Genomic DNA, 13996 nt, shown 5'->3' with positions numbered 1-13996 from the left:
CCAAAACAAATCCTTGATGGCACGGGTCAGTGCTTTAATTGTCTCCTAAGGATTTCTGTGCAGACAGCAACCGTAACGTCTCCTACATCACACCAGCACCAGAACCTGCAGCACTAAGAGATCCATTCATCATACAGTACCAACCTGTCCAGCTGCCGGTGTGTGTGTGTGTGTGTGTGTGTGTGTGTGTGTGTGTGTGTGTGTGTGTGTGTGTGTGTGTGTGTGTCTGTGTGTGTGTGTGTGTGTGTGTGTGGGCGTGTGGGTGTGTGCTTTATGTATTGTATGTGCATGCACCTTTAATGTGATTACTGCAGCAAACATATAGAGGGGATTCTAAGGGTTACAAGATATTGAAATCCTTTTGTTCTTCTCTTTTCTCTGTCACACACACACACACGCACGCACGCACACACACACACACACACACACACACACACACACACACACACACACACACACACACACACACAGTTGCGTCTCCGTGTCTTCTGAGGACTAACATCGATTTCCTGGAGAGTTGCTTTAAACTTAACCATAGTTACTATTTGCCTTACCCTAACCTTAACCGAAAACCAACCTAAACCTATCTTAACCTAACCCTAATATAAGATAGACCTAACCCTAACCTAAACGTAACCTTAAGCTAACATAAACCTGACCAAACCTAAACTTACCTGAACCTAAATCTAACCTTAACCTAAGCCTAAACTTAACCTTACCTTAACCTGAGTAATACCTGGACCTAACCCAAACCCCAACCCTGACCCTAGCACAAACACACACACACACACACACACACACACACACACACACACACACACACACACGACATTTTACTTTGAAAGTCAATCCAGATGTTGGGAGGCCTGGCACATCCCAGAGTGTGTGTGTGTGTGTGTGTGTGTGTGTGTGTGTGTGTGTGTGTGTGTGTGTGTGTGTGTGTGTGTGTGTAGGATGCTGACAGTCTCCCGCCCTTCCAACAGCACCAAGGTGTACAGAGAATGACAGCCGGCGTGAGCGGCGACACATCCCGGTCATGACCCACGCTCTCCCTCCGCTTACCTTCAGCGCCGGGTCCGGTTCCCTGCGGCCCAGCTCGGCACGGAACGGCTCCTCCGCTGCGGCCGGTGTCACTTCATAAGTTATCCGCCGTCACACTTCACGCGCGCACGAGTACTTTCACGACGAAGCGCGCGCTCCAGCTGTTACAGGGGGCGGTGTTCACGTGCCATGCAGGTGTGGAATGCCCGGTTAGTTTCGGTGGTGGGTCACACAGCGGCTCCTCCGTGTGTCCTCTCGCCGGTCCACGGTGCTTCTGCTGCCGCCTGCCGCTGCTGCTGCTGCCGCTGTCATCACCCGAGCGAGCCACCGACTCCAGCCGGCCTCGCACTGACGCCTAGCGGTGATACCGAGCAACGACAGGCTGCGGTTCACTACAACCTGCGGCCGTTCTGTCCATATCAGATATCCATTTCACATAATTATGTGGAATTAATGAGAAGTTATTCTATCTGGATAAACTGTTACGAACGGTTTTATATTCACACTTATTAAGAAGCTAATGGCATGGATGCTTTAGTACAGTATGTCAGATTATTAATCTGAGGGCTGCAATGTTGTTTTTTATCCATTTCTATGTTTATCAATGTTTTAGGACTTCAGAATATCAGGTCAAATACACCAAATGCACATGTTATGCATACATTACAACATTACAAATAAATCTTTGGTTAAACTGCTAAATCAGTAAAGTATTTCATGAACTATGCATGGAAATTATATGTTTTTATTCAACAATCTGCACATATGTTGAAACAGTGTTACAGATTGACAGATTCTAAGGCAGTAATAACTCTTCATCACCCCCCATTAGCCCCTCCCAAATACATACTCTTTATTTTTTTTTCTTTAACCAAAAAGTTATTTAGAAACAATAAAAATGAACAATGTGTTTTCCTACCTGGTGACATCACTCCTGTTTGGGGTCAAGTGGACTCCAGAGTCGACTCCCTCCATGTCAGACGGTCACAGAACAAGTTATAAAACTCCAATAACATGTTTGAGATTCTTTTAGGGGTTGTGCTGTGTAAAATCCACTGCCAACCAGCCACAGATATACGTAGAGTAGCCCATTGTATTTAAGTAGAAGAGGCCCAACACTCTCCTTATGAAACCACATTTAAATTCACTAGATCAGGATTTTAATTTCAATAAATATCAGTCCCCTAAACATGGGAAAGTGTTACATGCACTTACATCTTTTAAATGTTCTGTGTGTAGAATTTAGTGACATCTAGTGGTGGAGTTGCATGTTGCAGCTGAATACCCCCACCTCACCCTCCCCTTCCCAACACTAAAGAGAACCTGTGGTAGACTTCAGTTGTCATAAAAACTCAAAAGGTGTTTAGTTTGTCCAGTCTGGGCTACTGTAAAAAAAAGAGAGGACCCGCTCCCTGTATAAAGTATTTAAACATAAAGGGCCCATTCTAGGGTAAAGAAAACAACAAATCGTACAATTTAGATGAAACACACTAGTGAAAACACCAATAGGATTATTTTATATTCAATTTCTGCCAATACATCCCTTTCACCTAAATCTTAAACACTGGACCTTTAAAAAAAACTCTTTCAGTAATTTGGGCGGTGCTGCAGTTGTGGTTTATTCCCTCTCACATGTTCTCCCCCCTGCAGGCTCGGTGTCCTGTTCCTCCGACCCCCTCTCTATCTTCTCACTGCCCTCACCTTTGATGGCTTCATCTGACCACCATCTCTCTCATCAACCCTTTACTGCTAACCACAGCATTCAGTCCATGCACCAATGTGGACGTCTGGTGTGAAAATATGCAGCACACAGGATACAGCTCAGAATGACAGATCATTATCAAGCCCTGGCCAGGTGTCTCTGGGTGTGGTTGGGATGAAATCTCACATTTCATGTCATTTTTCATTTTTGGGTGTGGTGGTGAATAGCTGAAAAATATAGAGGATGCAGTTCCTGCCTCAAAGGAATAGGAACAAAAATACAGACAGTGTTTGAGGCTGTAGCTCAAAGTAATTCAAAAGTTCTAGCATGAGATGCAAACATATGCAAAGTCGAGAGTCGCCAATTGAAATTGAAAATTGAATTATAAAATGATAAATGAAATAAGAAATCATTTTTCACATTTGCAAATTATTATCACAAACTTCCAGGCACGCATTTAGCTCTTTCTATCCTCAAATTTGACGCATGTGTGTGAATCTGCTTCATCTCACGCACTCTACACTTAACATACTGTACATTATTTCAAGACACTTGCCAGGGACAACCTACTGTATGAAAGACAGAAAATAATTATCTAAATGGGTATATATACCCATTTATGAAAATGATTTTAAGCTATGAACCTGGAAGCTATTTATGAACCCCCTGGCAGTGCGCCACTGACCCCCCGGGGTCTGCGGGGCCCCATTCGATAACCACCACTTTACATAGTAAGGTTAAGACGTGACTATATTACTGTAATAACAGACATCTGCCTCGACGGTTTGGGAGACAGACGTGTGTGTGTTGAAAGTACAGTATATATGTATTTGTGTATTTGGGAAGCAGCAAAAGTGTAAATAGGCACATGTGTGTTTTCTGAGTATCTGAGTCCACATTTGCTCCCTCTGCAGGTTTAGTTCCAGGCTGCTTGGTTACATGCAGCACTGCGTCACTTGAACCGGCCTCCTCCTGTGGCTGGAGGCCAGGACAGGAAGCAGCGCTGGTGAGGTTTCTGATAAATGGGCCCACGTCGGGGTGGGGGGGAAGGGGCTTGAGCTATTATACATGTGAGATAGCAGCAAAGACTGGAGGAGGGAGGCTCTGCTAACACACTTTTTTTATCTATTTTCAGACACAAATATTTCCGGAGGTGTATTTTTGTTTCACTTTTTCTACTCAGTTCAATTACAGCTCTCGGCACACAAACGTCTCTCCACATTAAACCCTGTACAATCAATTCTCTTCTGTGAACTCTCTTTGCTCTTTGTTGTGCTGAGTGAGAGTCACACAACGTGCCGCACATACAGAGAGCTGCTCTCCTCCTGTTGGAGCTGTGGTTCTTAAACATCGCTTTGAGAACCCCTGTTTCAAACACACATTTGTTTATAGGCTATTTGTTTGAATATGATCCACTACAGTCATGTCTTGATGTCACGTTAACTTCACAGTTGTGATAATGTTACCTTTGCAATATCATAATAAAAGATTTAAACTTTTAGTTGACCTCCTTACCTACACAAGAAATGAATCTGAAAACAGCCCCGATGTGTATATATGGCCCCAGTGGTGCAATCGGTCAGCACACAGTACTTATAAGACAGTAACCTGCAGAGTGCGAATGAAGCATTATAATAACTCGTCTTATCATTTCATAAATTACGTCATACCTTTTTCCTCAACCTTTTTCTATAAATACTGGATGTCTTGCATTATTCAGGTTAATTACTGTAGTTAAATGTTATGTGTGTGGTGTGAGTGAATAGTTCAGTGAACCTATTTGACAGTAACTTGCAGAGTGATGCTGATGCAGTGATGCACGTATCATCCAATAATCACTCAAACAAATCTCTAATAAATCTATATTGTATATATGTATATTTACTTGTAAAAGTTGAGACGGACCTTTGTGTGTTTTCTTTATGAAATTCCAAGTAGAAATGAACTGATCACATCAGTGTGTTGAATATGGACATGAATGAATTTAGTCAAGTCAGATCAACTGGTACAGGAATACAGTTTCTTCACTTTCACTCTGAAAAGTCACATCACTTCCACCTGCTGGACAACACGCTACTCTCTATTTACATTCATATTAGATCAAGATCTACAGGTGCACATTTTAAATCCTCAGAACAACAAGTTCCTGCAAATAGATTTTGTTCCACAAAAATAAAACATGTGTATCATATAAATAATTTCAAAATAAAACCCCTGGTAGAAAGAAAAAGGAAACTAAGAGAATAATAAAGTATGAAATAATCAAGTTGAAGTAATGCTATAGAGTGTTATAGAGTACTGAGTGTTTGCTATGCAGTAGATATGACCACATTGAACTAAAAGCATGACTGTTCATTTTTGTGAAACACACCTCATGAGGTCCCCTTCTTGTGCTTAGTCAGCATCCATCATTTCCCTCGTCTGGCGATTCTTCAAATCTAAATATAAACTGATCAAAACTCAATCAAAGCCACTTTTAAAACAAAAACGCTGGATTTTTGTTGGATCCAAAAGAGGAGCCACATGATTTTTAATGATTCTAAATTGATGAAGTGAGAATGACCATGATGCTGGACCTGTGCCCACTGTGGCGTGTCCAGCAGCTTATGGAGCAGCAGATAGGAGAGGGTGAAGGAGTTTATCTGCAAAAACCTGCACCAAACTGTAACATATCAGCTGGATTGAAAAGCCTGACTCATGCTTTCATGTATGTCTTGGGTGGTCAATGTGTAGACCCCCCCCAAAAAAAGAGAAAGAAAAGAAGAAGTCCTCACTATGTCAAAGTATTTAAATAAGTGCCTTAATGTCTGAGATTAGAAAGAAATGCTTTTTTTTTACTTTTCAGTGGGTCTATGTTATTATTTGGTGGCTGAGAGAAATCTGAACCTGTTGAATTCTGATATAAAAACAATGGTGGCAGCTTAACTGACCATCACAGGAAACCCCTCATGATACTGACAGAGCAGCAGCGTGACGCACGTAGAGCAGCAGATAGCGCGGGGGTGCGCAGCCCCCACCCTGCTACATGGCCCTGGCTGCTGTCCGATAACACACAGGAGGAAAACAACAACAAGGCTGCAGCCTGAGACCTGTTCCACCGTGTTTTTATCCACACAGGGGATTATTACTTCTCACCGATCCTGTCTGCCTGCGTTTTTCGGATCAACCGTGTCAATGTGGCGATAAAATGGTTGATGGTTGCCCTTTTACGCACACCTATTTTTGAATCTACCTGTGACCAATCAGCTCTCTGGATATTCAGCCACAGGCCATTGTTGGTCAGTAAAACAGGCTGCGATGCTCTCAACGAGGGAGAAGGAGCTGATTGCACAAATATGGGAAAGGCTGACTCCTGTGGCAGAAGACATTGGCTCAGATGCGCTTCTTAGGTAGGTTCATTTAGACATTTCATAAAATACGAACCTGCTGTCGTTGGAATAAACTATTCAGTTTCTCAGAAGAGTGTGTGTAGCATTTAAATCTGATGAGATATTGGAATTATAAATGGTTAAAGTCAAACAGGTGTAACTTACCTCTCCTGTAGAGAGCTTTTGTTAATGTTTGGTTCAAAAGACTAAAACTCATCACCCTTTATTTATTATTTCATTGACATTTGTTAGTGATGATGTCTATAACAAGTTATTCATATTCATAACTTCAAAGTAAACTACAAATAATTGATAAGTGATTTATTAGCCACTGTTAAAGTAATTATTTACATGATATAAACCCCATATGGGATTTTGGAAAGCATAAATTAAAATTAAATATATAATAATCATAATCTATAATATAATATATGATATATGATAATTATTGATAATGCTGCTGCTGATGATGATGATGATGATGATGATGATGATGATGATGATGATGGATGTGGTGGTGGGGGTCAGTCTCCATGTGTCACCTCTACTCAGATGTTTGTGGTATTCCACTCATTAAACTGAGCAACAAACACAGAGCTCCAAATTAATGCACTGTTCCTTTTCCTCCACAGGATGTTCGCCTCTTACCCAGGCACCAAGACGTACTTCTCCCACCTCGACATCAGCACCCGCTCCGCTCACCTGCTCTCCCACGGGAAGAAGATCGTCCTGGCCATCGCAGAGGGAGCCAGAGACATCAGCCAGCTGACCGTCACTCTGGCTCCTCTGCAAACGCTGCACGCCTACCAGCTCCGGATAGACCCGACCAACTTCAAGGTGCAGGTCCCGAGACATATCTGAAATATATACTAATGTTAGTTCCAAGAGGAAAACTGTAGCCAAACAAATACTAAGTGTCTAAAGATAAAGTTTGTAGAGGAAATCTAACAGCAGACATAAAAAGGATGTGAAATGGCTACAGGAAGTGTTCCGGGTTTCCTGATTAAAATGACTCGGACTAGTAAAGACACAAACTGAGAGCAGCACCATGGTTAACTCAAACATACATACATTTTAAATACCAGTCCTCTCTGAAGTTGAGCTCCTTTGGAAAATGAAACAATTGCTGCCTAGTGTTCAGATGACCCACTGCACATTCCAGTTTATTTATCCACGTCTCCTTTCAAAAGTTAATCAGGTAGGTTTTCATGATGTTTTCTCACGCTGCAATCAAAGTATAACTGGCGTCACTTGGTTTTCCCTTCACCTCTGCACCTCTCCCCCTCTCCTGCAGCTCTTCTCACACTGTATGCTCGTCACCCTGGCCTGTCACATGGGCGACGACTTCACGCCAGTCGCACACGCGGCGATCGACAAGTACCTGTCAGCGTTCGCAGCCGTGCTCGCCGAGAAATACAGATGAGACCCAGCCACGTGTTTCTAAGAAGTATATGAGACATTTGTGATGCTATACAGGATATGAAACATGTATGTAAGTTTAGTTGTTGTTATGTAATGTTGTGTAATAATAAAAATGTCCACTTAACATGCAAAAATGTATGTTGTATAACAATAGAAACTCTTAATTATGCATTAAATGAATTTCCTCATGCAGGCACTGACGTAAAATGAAGACTGTGTCATTTAGTGCAGTGTATGGCCAAGTCTCAGATGTTACATGTTTATTTAAGTATGTTTCTACATGTAAAAACATGTGTTCAGTGTGTGAGGGACATACATGACTGTGTTACGTGTGACGTGTGGTGGAAAAATGAATACAACCCTCATGCTTCCTGACTTTTCTAATCTATGGAAGTCAGAGGCCTAAGTGAACAATGAACCTTATACTCATAAGAGAGGGAGATCAAGCATATGTACGGGTCCTGTTGGTTGGATCCATTCAAATTCCTCTTTCCTTTCACTTCAAAGAGACTCTGACGGACGACAAGGTGAATATATAAATTCACAATCTCTTACTCCAAAGCCCCAAATCCTGTTTTCTTCTTCCGTATCAGAAACAAATGAAGGACTCACAGTTGAATGTTACAGTGGTGAACAGGGAGTTGCTGAAGTAACATCTTGGGACTGTCTTTGCTGTTGAAATAAAAATGATATGAATTCTTCAGAACATAATCCTATCCAATATTTGCAAATACCATACTTTAGAAATTTTTTAGCTGCTGAGTGGACTTTGTGGTGATGGGTTTTTATAATCTTCTTGGTCAAAGGTCAAGAATGACATTTCAACCTCAAGCCAATATTTGCCCTTAAACTGTTAAAAACTACTATTTAACAAGATTCCATTTGCTTCAAACAGCTTTTATGACTTTAAACACTTGGTGTCACATTCACACGATTGAAAACAGTGTATCTTATCTATTTTTACTGACCATATACTGCTTCACACTCTGTAATGCACAGATAAGTCTTCCCACAGCCAATAAATGCGACAAGGAGCTAATATCTAATCAACTCATTGGTCTTATTGATAAACACTTCTCTTGCTGTACATATCATAACAAGTTTTGGTGATTGCAAAAGTTGTAGTGTTGTTAGCGTGTAACTGGGTCACTCTCTTCCTGCGACACGACAGATAAGAAAAAAATGATTGCCTCTGAAATTCACATCTACAACACATTTACCCAATTTATACCAAGCAAGAAAGGTTTGAGTAATTATTAACGGTATATATTGTTATCCGGATAGGAAATAACCTGTATTACGAAGTGAGATTTGGTTTTTATGACGCCTCTAGACTTCTGTGTTCTCTCTTTATCTGGGTCAAAGTGGTTTACTGCTGTGTTGCGTGATGGAAATGCTCCTATCAAGAATGTCTGTTTCCCTAAACATGGTGAGCAGGATTTTTGCATTGGTGAAGTCTTACTGTATTGTACACAGTTAACTGCCTATTTTAATGCCACTCATAAAAAAGTTGTGACTTTCTGTTTTCCTATATAATGAAGAGACCTGAGGTATAGAGAGACACTTCAGACTTCATACACCTTCATAACATAACAATGAAATATTATAATCATTTATTAGGGCCCGAGCACCGAACAGTAGGAGACAGTGGGAGGCCCTATTGAAATTGTAAGGATTATTATTATTTTTTTTTTTCAGGCAAATGAATTGGCTTTTTGAGGGCTTTAACATGCTCAAATAGTTACCAAAGTTTGCAGAAAATTAGAAAGTGGTGAAAATTTACGTATTCTGGAGTAATTTTAAATGGGCGTGGCAAAATTCAACAACAAACTAAAGCCCTCAAATTCTCACCAAAGCATGTGCTCACTGAGTGTCAGGCCAAGTCCAAGAGTATGGAGGCAAGTCTGCACCAGGAGCCACCTCAGCCTGAGACAAGCTGGAGCAGAATGGTGGAGGTGGAGAAGGAGAAGGAGAAGGAGATCCAGGCTCTGAAGGAGCAGGTGGAGCAGCTGGAACACCAGCTAAAAGACAAAGATGGTCTCATAAAGAAGGAGACCAAGAAACGGCTTGCTCGACTCAGGGCCTACATTGACTGCATGGCCGAGCTCACTGAGTGTCAGGCCAAGGCTAGGAGTATGGAGGCAAGTCTGCACCAGGAGCCACCTCAGCCTGAGACAAGCTGGAGCAGAATGGTGGAGGTCGACAAGGAAAACCAGGCTCTGAAGGGGCCGGTCAACCTGCTGGAGGTCGGACAGAGGAGGCCGATGGTTAAGCTCATTAACAAGAACCAGCTCATCACATGCGAAACCAAAAAAAGGAGAACTCCCTAAATCAGCTGCCCGGGCTTGCGCACTACAAAAGAAAAGGAGCATAGGAAGAGTCGGGGCTGGAGGTGAAGCAGGAGGAGACGACTCCAACTATGGGACTGAGCTGCAGAAAGGTGGAGGCCGAGATGAGCTGGAGCAGAGAGAAGAGGTGGAGAAGGAGAAAAAGGCGAATCAGTGCTCAAAGAAGAGAGGGATGATTAGACGTTTCCCTTCACCCATTCTTACCTCACCCACTCCTTCCCTCCTTTCCCTCCTTTCCCCCACCCCCCTCCCCCGTTCCCCCTTTGTACAATATTATAAATATTTTAATGATGTGAATGTTGTAAATATGTTAAATTTTGTGAATAAATATAACTAGTACAGTAACATCTACCTCTGTCTTTCTGAATATAGATACAGGATTCATGGCCCTGATCAATTAACACAGTGTTGGAGTGAAACAAATCAGTGTGGTTCATTTAGCGTGCCACTATTCATAGCAACACAGCACAGCAACAGAAGACAAACAATGTTTCTTTACTTTTTTACATTTGGTCTAATCTATACATTAATTATGAAAACAATACAATAATAATAATAATAATAATTAATAACCTTGTCATCAGTTAGTTTTCAAATTTAATTTAACTGTTTGCTGATGATAAATGTAAAAATCACAACATTAGGCAAACATCTGTTGTGTAAATCTGAAGATTTCACAGCATCTTTTGTGTAACAATGTCTATTTTAAGTTGTTCTCTTGTTTACAAATGATACAAAGATTTGTTGGAACCATTTTGAAACAAATGAATAAGTGGAGCTGTAATCATTATGATGGAATGACCAGAGGTAATAGAATCAAACTGCTCAGCTTTTTTGAGTGGACTTCAATCTGACAAACAGCTGGAAACCGCTGCAGGTGTCAAGAGGGACATCCTTAGCAGTGGTCTCAGGTAAATCTGTGCATCCAGGATTTCAGATCATTTCATGATCTGCTCCATCTTTTAACAGGTGGAATCAGAGGACGAGCCAGAAAAACGATTTTTCTTCGTTCTGGTTTTTTGGGCTAGTGATCACTTTCATAACGTATTCAAGTGGTGCCCCCTGCTGGATGGATTATGAAGTTGCACACTTTGTGAACGACGGCTCCATTAGGTGTGTTGATGATTTAAAAAATAAATTGACCTCTAGTGGGATCTGTGGTGACTGGGTTCAGTGTGATGGGTCATGTTATGGTTGAGGTCAAGACCTCAGTGCTCACTCTGTCAGCTAGAGTAAATAGCAACATCTTTCATGAGCTATTTTTCTAAATGAAAATTAGTTTAAAAATGTATTCTAATATCCATGAAAGTTAAAGTTTGTCAGTTTATTTACATAATTTTACAGTTTTGATAAAGAATAGAGACTTAAGAAAAAAAGAATCAATAAAAACAGAGACTGAGGAAACACGATCTCACCAATTTGCAATGAGGAAACAGGAGAGACAGAATATAAAAAAGCAAAAGAGCTTAATAAAAAGTCAATTGAATATAAATAAATAGACAGATGAATAAAAATAGAATTAGATGATAAAATCCCATAGCCTATATGTCCTATATGTATCCTACATGTATTAAATTGAGTAAAATCCTCTATGTGTTCAAGTAAGAAGTTAAGTACAATAATATATGTGTATTAAAAGGTAAATAATCAGAAAATAGTCAAACAAGTGAATTTAAAATGGGATATACCAAATAGTAAAACCACAGTGAAATATAAACAAATGGAGAAATAAATGTTTTTTTTTCAAAGCCAGACTAAAAATGTAGCTCTTAAGTTTTCTTTTAAAACATTATTAACACTTTGTGCTGAGACCATGGACTGTTTTATTTCTTTTTTTGATATCTTATATATATATATATATATATATATATAGCTAGCCATTTGCTACACAGCAAAACCAAGGGCCTAAACAGTAATTCAGTAATGTCAACGTTTGTTCATGTCTTTTTAGAAACCCTTAAATTAAAGTTTCCATCTGAGAACTCACCCAATCTCCAGAGACTTTTAAATGTGTGTCATGCGCCATACAGGTCACTGTATTTGTCTCTCTGTCAGTTGTCAGTTGTCCTCATGTGGCTTTCAGCATCACGGCACACTGACGCATCGGGAGGGTTGTGGCTCTTATCTGTTACGAGCTATGGGGCTTACGTTAGGAAAATATGTAAAGATTTTTACGCATTAAACTCGGAATAAAATAACAGCAATGAGGTTGGTAAAGTCTCTAGAAGTTCAGTGATGCCATAGGAACAAGTTTCATCAGTTTGTATGCAATTAATATATTTTAAGGTATCATCATCCCAGTTTATTATAGATTTCCTCTATACAAATATAATGTTTTTATTATTGAATGTATTTTTCGTATATATTTTTCTTTTTCGGGTCTGTAATGGAGCCTTTGCGCGCCCCCTCAAGCGTGCGATGGCTGTGCGTAATTGCGCACTCGAACAAGAAAATAGAAAACAGATGAATAGTTGATGTGTAGTTGAATTTTATTTATTTATGGAAGAGACGCATAGGCCTGACACATGTGAGCAGACGTTATGGAGGTCTCCTCCGGGTGTCCAGGTGCGGGGGCGGCGGGGCTTAGTGGTACTGCCTTCCCAGAGCGGACACCACCACGGCCAGGAACTTCTGAAACGCGGACTGGATGTCGGGAGTGAAGCCGTTTCCCATTTTGGCGGCGATGACGATGGTCAGGCAGTCAGCCAGGAGCTGTAGAAGGAAGGGAACGAGTTAAATTAATCGTGAAGATTAATGGTTGGGAATGTTACGCGCTTTTGGCATCATGGAGAATCTTTTCTAAATGTGTTTCCTTGGATTTTGGCACGACTTTGGCACAAACCCTTGAGTACAAACAACAGCAAAAGTGTAGGATCTTTGCATGATTAAAAACAAAGTTGTGGATTGGCGAGGCTTTACCCTGAAGTTGTCGGGGTCGACGTGCAGCTTCTCGGAGTGCAGGACGCTCAGCTCGGCGTACGTGCCTCTGATGTCGTCCATGTTCTTGACGGCGCGGTCCAGGCCGTGCAGCACCTTGATCCCGTGGGCCGCGATGGCCGGGTTGGTCTTGATGGCCTCGGCGTTGTAGAGGTTGCCGAAGGAGCCGAAGTACCTCTGGGTCCAGGGGTAGACGATCAGACACCTGGGGGGGGGGGGGGAGGAGAGTGCAGGTGTTGGCACCAGAGGAGGACGCAAGCATTTAGAAAACATAAAGCACTAATTGCATTTGTGTTTGAAGAGCGATGCCCCTCCATACCTGCTCAGGGCTTTGGGTCCGATATCGTCATAGTCCAGGCTGGAGAAGATGCTGGTGATGATGGCGCGCTCCTGCTCAGTCCACTCAACCATGGCTGCTCTTGATTTTTTTTTTTTCTCAGGCTTCAGAGAACGAATAAAAAGCTGAATAGTGCCTCGGTTGGACCTCTAGGTCTATTTAAATGTCCCAGCGTGGCCTCCACCCTGCAGGAGAGGGCAGCTGTGATAGGCTGGAGATGATGCGTCTCAGATAAACCACTTCTCTCCAGACTTCTCCAGAAGCTTCTTTGATATTTCGCTGGTGCATTAGTGTTGCAGATTTACGGAGATGCCAAAGATGCACGACACCACTTTGGTGTGCATGGCGATCAATTTGTTCAGCAGGGCAAATTTGAGAAATCATTAGATCATTATTGTTTGCAAGATGCACCTTTATTTGGATAATTTAAGCTGTTAAATTAAAATAAAAAAGATTAAATAATATTTGTGCACGTGGGAAAACAATGCAAACTTAATTTAGTGAGGTTTTCTGGTTTGAAATGAAACAACTATTCTCCTTATTTGCACATCAAACTATTTTTAAGAGGTTGCCATAGTTACAGTCCTTCCACTCTTCCCTCAGCTCATTTAACCTTAATTAACCTGCAGGACAGGAACCTTTTAACCGAAGCCCTTTGACTCCACTGCCCAGAAAACATCGTTTATCAGTTAATTTCTTCATTCATTCTTAAATAATGATCTGAGAACCACATTAATGCAGCTATTATTCATTAGTTATTGCTTGCTTTTTAACTGCCTTCAATATTTGCAATTTTAACACGTAAAGCACCTTGTAACGGTGTTTTGAAAGGTGCTATATA

General features: G+C 41.2%; 3 protein-coding genes across 5 annotated transcripts in view; 1 reads left to right on the top strand and 2 right to left on the bottom strand.

Moving 5' to 3' along the window:
• Window positions 1-1417, bottom strand: part of rhbdf1b (rhomboid 5 homolog 1b (Drosophila)) — a 33545-nt gene extending 32128 nt beyond the window's left edge. The window contains exon 1 of one of the 3 annotated variants that reach the window (XM_034570592.1): window positions 1063-1417. The gene's annotated coding sequence lies outside the window, so the exon portion shown is untranslated. The remainder of the gene's footprint in view (window positions 1-1062) is intronic. The other 2 variants (XM_034570593.1, XM_034570594.1) reach the window with 2 other exon arrangements.
• Window positions 1418-5782: 4365 nt separating this feature from the next.
• On the top strand, window positions 5783-7569 carry zgc:163057 (uncharacterized protein LOC563335 homolog). Its single transcript, XM_034570597.1, has 3 exons — window positions 5783-6132; window positions 6744-6948; window positions 7406-7569. Exons 1-3 carry the CDS (start codon window positions 6041-6043, stop codon window positions 7532-7534), a joined length of 426 nt encoding a protein of 141 aa, XP_034426488.1. The 5' UTR covers window positions 5783-6040; the 3' UTR covers window positions 7535-7569.
• Window positions 7570-12352: 4783 nt separating this feature from the next.
• hbbe2 (hemoglobin beta embryonic-2) lies at window positions 12353-13300 on the bottom strand. Its single transcript, XM_034571247.1, has 3 exons — window positions 13138-13300; window positions 12801-13023; window positions 12353-12593 (listed from the first exon to the last, which is right to left on the bottom strand). The coding sequence occupies exons 1-3, from the start codon at window positions 13227-13229 to the stop codon at window positions 12465-12467; spliced, it is 444 nt and encodes a 147-aa protein (XP_034427138.1). The 5' UTR covers window positions 13230-13300; the 3' UTR covers window positions 12353-12464.
• Window positions 13301-13996: the final 696 nt, after the last annotated feature.

This window comes from Hippoglossus hippoglossus, chromosome 19 (genome assembly GCF_009819705.1).
Source record: "Hippoglossus hippoglossus isolate fHipHip1 chromosome 19, fHipHip1.pri, whole genome shotgun sequence".
Lineage (NCBI taxonomy): Eukaryota > Metazoa > Chordata > Actinopteri > Pleuronectiformes > Pleuronectidae > Hippoglossus > Hippoglossus hippoglossus.
The sequence above is the reverse complement of the archived record's forward strand: the minus strand, read 5'-3'. Positions and strand labels throughout refer to the sequence as shown.